This window comes from Epinephelus lanceolatus, chromosome 23 (assembly GCF_041903045.1).
Source record: "Epinephelus lanceolatus isolate andai-2023 chromosome 23, ASM4190304v1, whole genome shotgun sequence".
NCBI lineage: Eukaryota > Metazoa > Chordata > Actinopteri > Perciformes > Serranidae > Epinephelus > Epinephelus lanceolatus.
In genome coordinates this window covers 16613591-16627984 of record NC_135756.1, presented here as the reverse complement: position 1 = coordinate 16627984, position 14394 = coordinate 16613591, and the positions used below count along the sequence as shown (strand labels likewise).

Here is a 14394-nt window from a genome sequence, read left to right as displayed (position 1 = left end):
GGAAATTTTGTTTTACTTTTCATGCCTTGATAAGTAATAATTCTGTTTTTGTAAGCTGTCAAAAAGATTAAGTTCCTACCAGCAGGCCGTGTGATGCTTTCTGTGTTTAGTCTTCCAACTGTGTAAAAAAGAAATTACTGTCACTTTGACTGTGCAGCTGTACTTTTTGTTTTTATATGTAAATAAAAGTAACCCTACACTTTTCTGTGTGGTTGTTTTGCCATGTTTGTTCCAGTTACACTAACCCCAGTTTGTGCTCCTCCAGTATTGTTATTACACTGGAATCACAGAACAGAGCTGAGCATGCGACTGTATGAAAAATAAACAATGATTACCATTTAGAAGCTATTATTTATTCTGTTTTTTTAATTAAGATAATTATCTTCAAGGTTTGAGGAAAATTTCCCTGAAATAAAGTCTGTTCTCGGAATTAACACAATAATATCTGTTTAATTCAGAAAAAGAAGAAAAACAAACTTCTCTCAAATTCTGAGATAATTTTGTTAATTCAGATTTACTGGCATGACAAAAAATCAAGAGGTGACTCCCTTTATCTGAAGCAGTCATAAAGTCATAACCTCAATTACCTGGTAAATCATTCATATTCCTTTAGTCTATAAGGGTCCACTGACATATAATTGTCTTAAGTATTAAATAATAAAATAGTTTAAAAAAGAAAAAAAAAAAAAAAGATGAATATTGTTTGAACAGGATAAAGTTTTGCTGTGTTGGTATGCTGAGTGCCTCAACCCATGAGTGCCATGAAACGAGTGTCATAACATAATTGATCTGTTAATTGAAGCCTAATTTTTATACAAATAATATTCATACTGGTTCAAATAAACAATTTGATTGTATTTCCCAACAACAGTTTTAAGGCATGTCCCAAATATAGGCCTGTTGAGTGATTTAAGCAAATAATAACCCAGGCTACTAATAGAAGGTTTACAGTAATATTCTTATTAATTCAGGAAAAACAGCAATTTTTTTAATTGAATGCGTATTGTTCCATACTTACCACTGTTCTGAAAGCATTGACAGTACATTGTGTTCATGTTTTGCCTGTGTTTTCAGTAACAGAATGCAATGCACTGATATTAAATAAATGGAGTCACACTGGATTTTTTTAATCACACTTTGCATGTAAATAAGATACCAGAATGCAAAAAAGAAACTTGGCTTTTTTTTTTTAAATAAATAAATAAAAGATTGGTGCAATGGGAGGATCCCCCAGAACCACACACAGAAGTCCAAGGTAATTGTTTGTATTTTAGTTATTAAATGTTTTTATTAATAACTAGCACCTGGCCTCCTGTCATTTTGCAAAAATGGCTCCCTGGGCAGGACAAGTTGAGTATCCCTGCACTAAACACATGCACCTCTGCAGGGTATTTTTTCTGTGAAGTTTTCTAATAATTCTGATTGAATAATGTTGGTAACAGAGAAAAACAGAGCCTATTTAATTTTCAAGTGAATGTGTGAAGCTACCCTACCTACCACCCTAATGCATTCCTGTTGGCAGTGTCACATTGCCACTGTCTCTCCTGCTTCTACCACTGGGGGCACTAAAGTTGCAGATTTTAAAATCCAGCACACACCGATTTTAAAGATAAAAAACAAACACATAACTAAATATCTAAATGGATGATCTATATAAAGAAACAAAGATAGATAGAAAACATGCTGGACAAAAAATGAGACCATAGGAATAGATAAAAGGATTAAAAAAAAAACCCTCCTGCAGTCCTCCCTGCCCCGCCATCCCCCACTCCGCCCCTTTGACAGGCAGGCTTGATAAAGACGTGTTGAACCCTCGACGCACATGGGTCATACAGGAGCGAAAGGTGGGGGATAAACAGACAAAATAAGCAGACAAAATGTCCCACAAAAAGTCCTCACTGATGCCAGGAGATGTGGAGAACCTGCGGAGAAGATCCACGCCTGATTCAGCAGGTGAGACCTAATTACTTTTGAACTTTTGACCTCCACTTTACAAACACACAGCGTTTGTCCTTTCATTACTCCCTGCTATCATTAGCTGACTTTGCGTTTTTTGTTTATTTCTTTGCCTTTTTATACTTTATTTTTGGTCGGAGACGCGTTCATTAAAGTCACCTGTGCTGCCAAACTGTCCTCCAATCTAAGCCTGTGAGAGTTAAAGACACTTCCTTTGACTGTCAAACTCCACTGTGGATTCCTAGAAGAGTTGTTTGAAAGTCATAAGCTGCTAAACGTCACTGGGGTCACTTTTGATCCACCTTTATGTTTGTGATGATCACAGCTTTGCTTAGCCATCATTTGACAACAAGGATGAGCAACCACTGACTAATTTTTATTCCTCAGCCTAAAGACAATTCTGTCATCTTCCTGCAGTTTATGGCTGTTTTCATGAAATTGTCAGCTCACTGCCAATGTAGTTAATTATGAGACATGGGGAGTGACAGTGAGGAAGGGAGCAGAACATTATAAGCAGATGGATTATATACTGTGCAACCAGCATGCTTCTGTTTTTAATTACAAAGCACAGCACAGCCCGCTGAGTTTTCTTATCTCTATGTGCTGCAATGCATTTATAATGTGATCAGTTGTGGCAGACAGCCGTTGACGGAGTGGACATTCTGCATGACTCTCAGGAGGTTTTTGTTAGTCACACGCCTTTCCATGGCCCCAGGGGCGTTGGTCCTGCATGTCAACCTCCACACCTCTAATGCAGTGATACCCCTCAGGAAGGTGACTTTGTGTGTGGATATATCATTCAATAACTACATCATCTCTTGTCTTAATTTAGCATTACTTGCTGTGCAACAGGCACAAAAATAAAAAAATTAAAAAATAAAATAATATATATATATATATATATATATAATAGCACGCCAAAGCATTGCTCAATGTTTTTGACTCACCTAGTGAACATCTAACTTCCTTCCCTCTCCTCCTTAATAACTGAGATTATACATTCCTCCCTTACCTCTAGTCTTGTGCCCACATCTCTCAGAACTGCTACTATAACCCCAATACTAAAGAAACCATGGTGCAGATCCCAACAACCTGAGAAATTTCAGACAAATTTCAACTGTACTGTTTCACTCTAAAACTCTTGAAAGATCAGTTGCAGCTCAGGTTCACACTCAGCCTAGTCACAACAATCTGTTGGAGCAATTTACGTCCGGTTTTCACTCCTTTCACAGCACAGAGACAGCCTTGGTAAAAATCACTAATGATCTCTTAATGGCTGCTGACTTTGGGCTTTTAAATATTCTCGCTCTTCTTGATCTAAGTGCGGCCTTTGATGCCATTTCACATAACATTCTTCTAGAGAGACAAGCTACCATTGGTATCACTGGCACTGCTCTCGACTGGTTTAAATTGTATCTCTCTGGCCGCACTCATTTTGTTCAAAATGAAAAATTCCCAATCCAGCTTTTTTTCCCAGTTGCTAGTGGTGTTCCTCAGGGTTCTGTCCTGGGCCCCCTTTTATTTATTATCTACCTTTAACCTCTTGGCCATATCTGCAGAAAATTTGGCATTCAATTGCACTGCTACACTGATGGCACCCAGCTCTATCTGGCAACCATTCCTACTTCCACTCTCCCCCCACCCCCCCAAACCCCTTTCTGACTGCTTATTGGATAATAAATCTTGGCTTTCATGCAACTTCCTCAAACTTTGCAGTGATAAAACTGAGGTTCTCCTTCTGGGTACCAAATCTACTTTGGCTAAACTGCACAGTTTCTCTCTAACCATTGATAACTCCAAATTCCATCTATCCCCTCAGGTTAAGAGTCTGGGTGTCCTCCTGGATAGTACACTGTCCTTTGAGGCCCACATCAATAATGTTACCCAGTCTGCATACTTTGATCTACGAAATGTTAATCATCTTTGCCTGTCACTCACACCTCAGAGCGCTGCCATCATCATTCATTCTTTGGTTACATCCCTATTGATAATTGCAATTATGTCCTCTATGGTCTCCCTCTCAAGTGTCTTTGTAAACTCCATTTGGTCCAGAATTCAGCTGCATGTATTACCACAACCCCCTCCACAGATCATATCACTCCTGTTCTTCAACAACCTCACTGGCTTCCTGCTAAATATCGCATTGATTTCAAGATTGTACTTCTCACCTTTAAGACCCCTTCATAATCAAGCCCCTTCCTACCTGTCTGAACGCCTTCATATCTACACGCCCTCCCGTACTTTTAGATCCTACTTCTGCAATCCAACTCACATCTCCATCTCCACCCACTGACTACCATGGGTTCTAGAGCCTTCAGCCGTTCTGTCCCCCGCCTCTGGAACTCTCCCCCACAACATTCACAATATTGACTCCCTTTCTACTTTCAAATCCCATTTGAAAGCACACCTTTTCAAGCTGGCATGTAAGGTCTGATTTAATGGAGACACACATAGACACACACACACATTTATTTATTTGTGTCATTTAAATCTATAACTCTGCTTCCTTATTCAGAGATCTCTGCAGATCCTGAACAGCATCCCCGGTTTCCACGGCGACAGTCTCAAAATGATTGGCTCTGCGTTGGCCCCCAGCATCCAGAGCTAGGCGCAGCGGAGACGCCCTCCCCAGATGCTTCTGCCCGCCACTTCTGCCACTACACACCGAAATGTTTCCTCACCGTCCACAGAGGTGATGAGCTGCTGTTGATTCCACAAAAATTATTGTTGTCGTAAATTATTTTGACAGAAAAGTCAACTGAGAGGAGGAGAGCGTGGATCACTGCTGTTTTGGCGGGTAAAATTTCTTTGTCTTGCTATGTGGAAGAGTTTTCTCACTGTTGTGATCTGCGCAGGAGGACAAGGAACCACCCGATCTACTCCGTCCCGCTGCGGAGACGAGGGTTGGCATGAAGGCACCACTAAGACCACAATCAGAGCTGAGAATGAGGTGGAGGCACACAGGGAGGCCAACAACTACAAGGTGGGTCATGACTGTGTTAATGTGGAGTTGAACTAAGTTTGAATCTCATATGTGGGATATACAAGACTGTTTAGACGTTTATTGTTTTGTGTGACATACTTTTGGTCCAAAATTACATTATTTTTTGTTTTTGTTTTTGTTTTTGTCAGTTTGGCTTCAGGAAGTGGAAGGGCAATGTTACAGAGAAGCCCATTGAGGACAGATCAGACATCATCAAAGAGCTACACTCTGATCTTAGCATTGTCAAGCCTCAAGAAGGTCTTTTTTTCTTTCTTTGCACTTGAATTCTGTCGAGCAGGATCTACATTTTCACGCAGATAAATATGGTTATGGTAAAGCAATAACCTGTTGTGTCCTCTCTTTCAGGCTCAGCACCCACCTTTGGGAACATAGTTTATGTGTTTTTATTTGGATGGTGGATATCTTTAATGTATTTCCTCATTTGTCCTGTAATGTTTCTAACAATCGTCGGTGCCCCTTATGGTATGTGTCCTATGAACCAGCTGCTTCACTCAGAGTATCGTAGTATGCCCCAAAATATGGAATATCATTTTATTGTATTCATCTTTTTTAGGAAAACTTTGTTTAAAGATGGGGTGGTACTTTATTTGGCCATTTGGGAAGTCGATAGAAAAGGTAATGTGATATATGCAGTGTCCTTACTTTTCAGGTTGTTGTTCATGGGATTCCAGTATTAAAGTGCCATTGCAAAAGTAGCCAAAATTAATTATTCACCATATCCTGTTGTCTTTTTCCAGGCTGGTGATGTAGTTAAGAGATCCATTGCAAAGCCTCCAAAGTGCGAGGTCATTCCTGAAGAGAGTGACACTGAAAACAGCAAGGACCATGTCAGGGACAAGGACTCTGCGCCTCTTCTGATGTCTTCCCCAATTCCTGTTGAGATACCTGTCCCAGAGCCACCAGCTAGAAAAACTTCAACTCACTGGGTGAGAAGGTTAGTCACGATAATCACCTCGGTGCAATGAACATTTAGTAATATATAGATTATTCTGTCCTCTGCAGTGTCGCATCAGCACATATGTTTGGTTAGTGCTGGGTTACCCTGTCATGGCTGTGGTCCACTCCCTGGCCTGTGTGCTGTCCTGGCTGCTGGTCTTCTCTATACCTGTAGCCAAGATGAACGCTCGCACGCTAACCATTGTTCTTCTCATGGCACCAGAAGACATTCATATTCACCGACTGGAAAAGGTACGCGGTCATTTTAAATAATAATAGTAATAATAATAATTTTAATTATATGGCACTTTTCAATAACAAGTCAGAGTGCTTTACAAAGCCAAAAAACAAGAGAAATTACCAGATAAATAATAAATTAAAGAAGCTTTGATACAGTAATCATGAAAAGCGAGGTAGGAGTTATTAAAACACAGTAAAACAAGTGAAAGTAAAACCGAAGAACAGCCAATCCAAGAGAAAGCAATTCTAAAACGTGCGTTTTAAAGACAGACTAGAAAAAATAAACAGCTCAAGCCTGACTGATCTCCTCCAGCGTGTCGTTCCAGAGTCATGGGGCTGTGACTCCTAAGGCTCGCTGTCCTCTGGGGTCTCATTTATGAACATAGCAAATGCACAAAACAACTTGATGGGGGAAACTTTGACCCATGCTTAGGAACATTTTGGAGACAGGAAATTGGCAACGTCGACGGTGAGCTGGAAGCTTGATTGTAGAAATTGTCGAATAGTTTTTGGCACGAGCCATTTTTGGCTTTTTGTACATACATTTAAGTATGGATCCTACACATAGTTTTATAAATGAAACCCCTGGTTTTTAGCCTTGAACTAGGAATTACTTAAGTCAAGCAGTCCGGTTCAGTTAATTCAGTCCAGTACACATTAGAGCAATTATTTTTCCGTTTCCATTGTGAAAAGTTCTGGATGGCTCCAATAGAGCCGCTCCTTACGGTCCCCATTTTTTATCACCCCTCTGTGAGGTACCTACCACACTGATCCCAAAAGGTGGAGCTAGAAAAACGACGTCCGTAAATTGGTCAATAAAGAACCGTCACTCATGCTCAGGGGAGCTGTGTCTGGTTCTGAAGCATTGAAGACTGCTGATGCATCAGTAAACTATAGCTTTAAAATAAAAGCATGTACAGCTTTACTAGTTAACATTTACAAGCTAAGGACTAAAAAAAATTTGATTTCACCGTGCCATTCAAAGCTACCATTGGCAGCTACCAACAACTTTTAAGGTGAAACCTGGAAACTACTCTCCACAGTGAAAATGGGAAACAGAGCTTGGGTCGAGGTACATGCCCATAAGGGTTACGGACGGTGTTTAAGGTACTATACTGAAAGTTTCTGGTAGAAACACGGCACAGCAGACCTCTGCTGGAGGATTTCAGGCAGTCTTCAGGCTCATAAATCTGTTAGAAAGTCAGTGAGTTATGTCCACTTTGTCAAGTAATGATAACACAATTTAAAAATCAATTATAAAACACACAGGAAACTAGAGTGAAATGTCAGCGGTTAGTTTAGAGAACGATGTCAAGGCCAGGAATGTGTGCAGTATTTTTTTCCTTTGCTGTCCTGGTCATGCTTGTCAGAACACCAAGCACAAGGTTTTTATAGCCTCCTCATTCGCTATGGTAACATGTAACTGAAGTGCTACACATGTTAATTTGAATGGTGGCATTAACTGTTGCAGTGGCCAATCTGATTAGTTCATCCAAATCACAAAGAATATAGTTCACACATGCCCTAAGGGGCATGTAACATGTGCTGTAAAAAGATTTATTTGCAAATGTTATCGACAGTTTTCATTGGGAACTGACTTCAATAGTGGTAGCTCCGTGAACACGGACAATGACATTGACATTGTAATCTATCCAGATTAACCAGGATGTTCTTTTTGGAAAGACGTGTCGCTGATAAGTTTTTCATATCTAAATACCACTAGAAGAAAGCAGTTTTTTTTTCTCTGTGTGCAAACTGGCCCTTCAAAACCTTAACCTTAACAATTAATTGACTGTTTACATCTAATAATTAATTTGCAACTTGAGGTGTGTTTAATGTTCTCTTTTGCAGACATCTGTGTGTGAGACCAGAGTCATCTTATGCTGTTATCAAGCTTTCAATGTGTATTTCTACAAATACACTGTCCAGGGAATCAGCATTTTCGCTCTCAGTATCCTTTTTTCGGTCGATTGAGTAAGGGGCTTGTAAGAGGCTAGTGTTGGCACCATTAGATTGTATTTTGATATACTGGTCTCTTGTGTACTCAAAATAAAAAAGGGTTATGGTGGAGTTGTCTGTGTAACCAGTGTGTCCAATTACAAGCAAGAGACAGGCAAACCTGAATTGTATTCTCTGTCATTTCTGGTTTTAAAAACAAAGTACAAGCTAAGAGTTTATGCAGCTATCCGTCCTTTTAGAGTAATATGTATTTGCTATCCCCAGTCAATCTGGACTTTTAAAAACATTGCATTGTGTTCTACAGATGTACTGGTCTGTCTACTGCCCAACCATTTGTTCTCCTTAAGTCTATGTTCCCTGCAGACCTGCTTCCCCTGGTATTAATCGCTCTCATTATCGGCTATACTGACCAGGAACACAGTTTCTGCAGCGCAGAGACCAAGTTTGCCACAGCCATCGCTTCCATTATTCCTCTGTCCTACTACATTGGCATGGGTATAGCCAGGTGACAGGTTTTCACATTTACCTCAGTCTGGTAGATGAATGTGAATGAAAGGAGAAAGTTCAGACTTCGGGTGTGATTTCTCCTTTTGAATTCTGATGTACAATAATATATTGAATGGTTGGTTTATCAGTAACTGTGTGTGTCACCACAGTCTTTCTGCACAGAGTAACTTTGCAGTGGGAGCTGTGGTAAACGCAACATTTGGCTCCATCACAGAGATGACGTTCTACATCACAGCCCTGCTGCGGGGACACAGTGCTGCCAGCAAATGTTATGAAGAGGTTGTCAAAGCAGCGCTCACTGGGACCTTGCTCGGATGTATCCTGTTCATACCGGTGAGCGCCTGAGAAGAACAAATGAACATGTGTACATATCAGTTAACGGGGCGGTGTGTACGATTTAGTGGCATCTAGTGGTGAGGCTGCAAAATGCAAGCAGAGCTGCTGCTGCCACTTTATGAGGTACACCTGTTTAACTGCTCATTTACACAGATAGCTAATTAGCCAATCACGTGGCAGCAACTCAACGCATTTGGGCATGTAGACATGGACAAGACGACCTGCTGAAGTTAAAACTGATGATCAGAATGGGGAAGAAAGGGGATTTAAGTGACTGGCATGGTTGTTGGTGTCAGAAACTGCTGATCTACTGGGATTTTCACACACAACCATCTCTAGGGCATCGGAGGCTACAGGTCACACAGGCTCACCAGAACTGGACAATAGAAGATTGGAAAAACATTGCCTGGTCTGATGGGTCTGGATTTCTGCTGCCACATTCAGATGGTAGGATCAGAATTTGGCATCATGGATCCATCCTGCCTTGTATCAATGGTTCAGGCTGGTGGTGGTGTAATGGTGTGGGGGATGTTTTCTTGGCACACTTTGGGCCCCTTAGTACCAACTGAGCACGGTTTAAACACCACAGCCTACCTGAGTATTGTAGCTGACCGTGTCCATCCCTTTATGACCACAGTGTACCCATCTTCTGATGGCTACTTCCAGCAGGATAACACACCATGTCACAAAGCTCAAATCATCTCAAACTGGTTTCTTGACAATGACAGTGAGTTCACTGTACTCCAATGGCCTCCACAGTCACCAGATCTCAGTCCAATAGAGCACCTTTGGGATGTGGTTGAACGGGAGATTCACATCATGGATGTGCAGCCGACAAATCTGCAGCAACTGTGTGATGCTATCATGTCAGTATGGACCAAAATCTCTGAGGAATGTTTCCAGCACCTTGTTGAATCTATGACACCAAGAATCAAGGCAGATCCCCCTAATACACACTGCTCCTTTAACATGTAGCATTATGATCCTCCTTATATAATTATGAACCTCTTGCTTGCTGTCTGTGTGTGTTTGTGGCCTGCACAGGGTATCTGTATGATCATCGGGGGCATTAGACACAGGGAGCAGAGATTTAACAGCCGTTCAGCCGGAGTGAGCTCGGCTTTGCTCTTCATATCCGTAGGAGGTATGTATGGCAGCTACACCTATAACTCATTTTTAAACCGCATGTCCTCCACTAATAGATTGATAAAACTTAAACATCATGTTGTGATATTGTCCCGAGGTGTGTTCGCTCCGACCCTCTTCTCAAAGACCTTCGGTAATCTGGTGTGTGAAAGCTGCACCAATATTCCAGGCAATGGCAGCGTTCCCTTCATCTGCAAGGACTGTCACTACGACACGGTGAGCGACTTCACAGCAGCAGTGTGATTAATGTTTGCAGGGCATCATTGACCTGATGTTTGTATCAGCACACACACGCCTAGCGTGAAGATTAAATCTTTATCGGTCTCCACGGCTTAATTTCCACCTCCATTTTGTTGTTTTTTTACAGAGTCAAGCTGACCCGCAGTTGATCCTGTCCCAGATTGAGTAAGTTCAGGTGCAGAAATTGCAGCAGTTTTCCAAAGCATTTAACTCAACAGTGTTTAGCTATTTATTAAATTTAAAAAAACATCAATGTTTTCCAGGCCCCTGGTGTACACAATTTCTGTGCTGCTGCCTGCTGCGTACCTGATCGGCCTCATCTTCACACTGAAAACCCACTCCCACATCTATGACATCCATATCAGTGATGGTCAAGGGGGGCATGCACACGGTCAGTACGCACAAGAGGGTACCAGCAGCTATCACCCCACTGGTGAGGTCACCACTGGCCATCCCCTTGGAGCCAACACATGTATCAATACCAGCATTTTTTCCACCAGCCACGTTGGAACAGGTGTGTGTGTGGGTGTGCATGTAGTGTTCTGTCTCTGTGGTGATGGCGCATGACATTTTGAAGCACTAATTGTTGCCTGCTATATTTGTGCATGTAAGGGAAGTTGTGCCTGTGCATGCCAAAACTATAAAGCATGAAATACAGAAGAAAGTTCAAACTTCCGAACTGGACTGGATGGATGTGGAAGGGGAGAAAAGCGTCCTGCAACAGTGAGGTAAGTCATAAATGTTAAACGTCGCTAAGGTAATAGTGTGTATTTCACCCACAGGTCATCATGTAGTGCACTGGTCCAGGTGGAGGGCTCTTGCAGTGCTGATTGTGGCCACAGTGTTGATGGCCTGCTGCGCTGACCTCAGCACGGAGAACATCGAGCCCATGCTGACCCATTCCTCCGTCTCCCAGGTATTCAAAATGCTTTCTTTTTAAAAAGGGAAGGAAAACGTCACTTCGATTCATTGGTCCTTGTTCTAGAAGATGATGCAAACCTTCAATTCAAGCTAAAAGTCACAAGCTAGGTAAACTTTTGAATGATTAAATCCAACTTGCTGTTTGCAAAAAGAGCGTTAAAGAAGGAAGTTTTTTGCTATCACTAACATCATTTTGTCCTGTCTGTAGTCATTTTTTCAAAACACAGAATATGCAGTCAGTAAGTATGTTTCTAAAATGCTTAAAATTTCTTCACATACAAGCAAACCCAACACTGAAATTATAGATTTTTCTTGTCTAATTTACAAATGCTGGCACACAGAATGTCAGAAATGAAAACTATCATTTAAAACCGTATAGTTTTGAATGTGTAGACATAGTGAAAAGCCTCTACTCATGCAACAACAGCAGCATAAAGGCTATATTGAAATGGCTGATGAGCATTTTTGAATGAACAGATCATTGAAACATTGAGAAATAGCTGATTTAAGTTGTGTAAAATAGACCATGACTGACAGCTGATTCCTCAATTAGAGGCATAGGTAGGTGTTTAAGTTAATTACATGGACATATACAGTAAAAAGGGGACTTTTGGATTGATAAATAAACTGGTCTGCATTAAAAAACTGGAATGATTAAAAAAAAAATAAAACTATGGATTTCACATTGTCTATTGCAGTGGTTCCCAACTGATCCAGCCACAGTGTCCATATTTCAAGGTGGTTACAGTTTATTATATTCAGACTCATACTTGCATTTGGCCATGTTTTCTAACTAGTTTGCCATCTCTGTTAAGTAGCTGTCCATCAGTCACTTACTCTACAGCAGGACACGGCACTTCAAAATAAAAGCTCTGTGCCGGAAATTCTCTGTATTTAAAAATAAAGTGTGTTTTTTACAAAGATGACATGTTTGCGAGTCACTTGCGGTCCATTCAGAATGGACCACGACCCTAGCCTGAGTGTCAGACTGAAGCTCCCAGAACCATCAGTCTGACATGGCTTCCATTGAAGGCGATTTACAAGGGGGAGGGAATTTGATTTTTTCTCTAACCAATCAGTAGAGATCAACGACTCACCCAGAATCTGACGTCATTAGTATCCATGCCTCGGGGGTGCCGAAAACAAGCGAGCATTGCCCGTTTAAAATGTCTCCGTCGTTGTGCACACCCAGCTGCATCGCCGTTTAATCCAGTTTAGCAGCTTCCTTAATTTGGTCCTCCATTAACGCGAGTAGTGGCGAAATACCTCAATAGCATCGTCAATGTGGTCTGTAGGATCTGTAGCGGTCACCATTGTTGCTATCCTCACCAGTTACCCACCAGCGTACAGCTTGACATCAGCGTGGCGCTGATTGGCTAATCGCTAGACCCCCAGCGTTCATTGGTCCGTCCATCGTTTGGACAAGATAAATCGCAAATTCATTGAAGTATGCCAGACCAGAGATGCAAGCCTACTCAGTTGAGTGGGCAGGGTCTATGGTCTGGAACCAGGCTACCACGACCCACCAGTTGGGAACCACTGGTCTTCTTCTTGTAATGCCATCAGATGTTCGTAATTTGAAAGTCCTCATGCTGTGATTGACTATATGTTCCTCTTGGACAGAAAGGGTGTGCTAGAGTTTTGTTTTTTTAAAAAGGATTTGATATAGCGTATGGTTGCTGTGTTTTCATAGAGTTTGTGTATGTAGAGAGTTGCATTATGAAATATAGAGTTGGTATTAATTAAGACAGTATTCGCTGGGTAATCGTGTGATTTAGGTGTGTTGCTGTGTTAAGAGTTTAAGTATAGGAAAATGCTTGTTAGCAATTGGAAAACAAATCTGTAATTGTCTACCTCAATGCAGTACTTCATCGGTGTCACAGTGATGGCCATGGTGCCAGAGCTTCCTGAGATTGTCAACGGGATCCAGTTTGCAGTGCAGAACAACATCAGCCTGAGGTACGAGAACACTAATGTTGTTTAATTTTATTAGTTGTTTTGATCTGTTTTACATCTTTATAAAGCTTTAAATGACCTCGCCCCTCCATACAGCAGAGATTTTCTATCATTTTAATGTTCCAGCTTGATCACTAAGGTTCTCCACTGCTTTACTTTTAAATGTTCCTCATATGTCCAATTTAAGTACTTTACCAGGCTGTACACAATATTTAATGTATAGATAATAAAAATGTGTGATATGTAATGTGTGATATGTAATTTGTCATTTTCACTCATTTTTGTCTCCAGCCTTGAAGTGGGCAGCTGCATCGCAGTGCAGGTCTGCATGATTCAGATTCCCCTGCTCATACTCTTCAATGCCTTCTATGTAAGTGCCCAGTTTTTGCAATGAATAATTTCTTTACATGATGCAGTTGTTTCAGTCATGACATAGCAAACTCTTTTCCCACCAGGATGTTGGATTTGTGCTTGTGTTCAGTGATATTCATCTCTGGGCCAGCATCTTCAGTGTCATTCTGGTCAACTACATTTTCATGGATGGAAAATGTGACTACTTTCAAGGTAAGTCAGACCAACAAAATAGTTTAGTATAGGAACATTTTATTACATCATTGGTCAGGTTATTACCTTATTGGGTTTTATTACATTTTCAGTTGGGTTAAGTGTGAAGTTTATCACATTTTCAGGATTTTTTCTTTAATTTTTGTTCAAGTTGAAGCCTGGAACAACACACACATTATAATCAACTCTGTTTGTTTGCAGGCACTGCTCTAGTGGTGGTCTACCTCATCCTTTTGGCCCTTTACTTCTTCGCTCCTTCTCCGCGCTCTTGTCGATCACCTTCCTAAGAAAAATCCAAAGGCCACTATAATAAAAAAACAAACAAACAAAAAAAACCCACTAATACTTAGAGGTGATGTGGGCTTAGTGGCACAAAATATGGAAAAAGATTTTGATTGAAATTTTACAGATCTAAGTGAATAGCTGTCCGCTTTTTCTAAGTATGTGATACTGAAATTGTGTTGTTTGTGTTGCATTTAAATGTAAATTTGTGCTATTCATTTCTGGTTATGATATATCCCAATAAATGCATAAACTTATAAAACATCTGTGAAATAAGACCTCTTTTCAATCAGTGTTTGACTACCTACATAGTTGGAAAACTTCTTTAAAAAATGTCGGCTACATTT

At 40.8% G+C, this 14394-nt stretch overlaps 1 protein-coding gene across 2 annotated transcripts; it reads left to right on the top strand.

Moving 5' to 3' along the window:
* Positions 1–1766: 1766 nt before the first annotated feature.
* Positions 1767–14311, top strand: cax1 (cation/H+ exchanger protein 1). 2 transcript variants are annotated; one of them, XM_033615022.2, is made up of 20 exons: positions 1767–1953; positions 4472–4648; positions 4812–4939; positions 5089–5197; positions 5306–5422; positions 5514–5575; positions 5698–5886; positions 5963–6148; positions 7988–8087; positions 8459–8600; positions 8752–8935; positions 9983–10082; positions 10182–10300; positions 10452–10489; positions 10588–10715; positions 11107–11240; positions 13110–13204; positions 13493–13571; positions 13657–13765; positions 13967–14311. In XM_033615022.2, the coding sequence occupies exons 1-20, from the start codon at positions 1878–1880 to the stop codon at positions 14050–14052; spliced, it is 2358 nt and encodes a 785-aa protein (XP_033470913.1). In that variant the 5' UTR covers positions 1767–1877; the 3' UTR covers positions 14053–14311. The 2 variants fall into 2 exon arrangements, with proteins under 2 accessions (XP_033470913.1, XP_033470914.1); XM_033615023.2 differs by lacking the exons at positions 5089–5197; positions 5306–5422; positions 5514–5575.
* Positions 14312–14394: the final 83 nt, after the last annotated feature.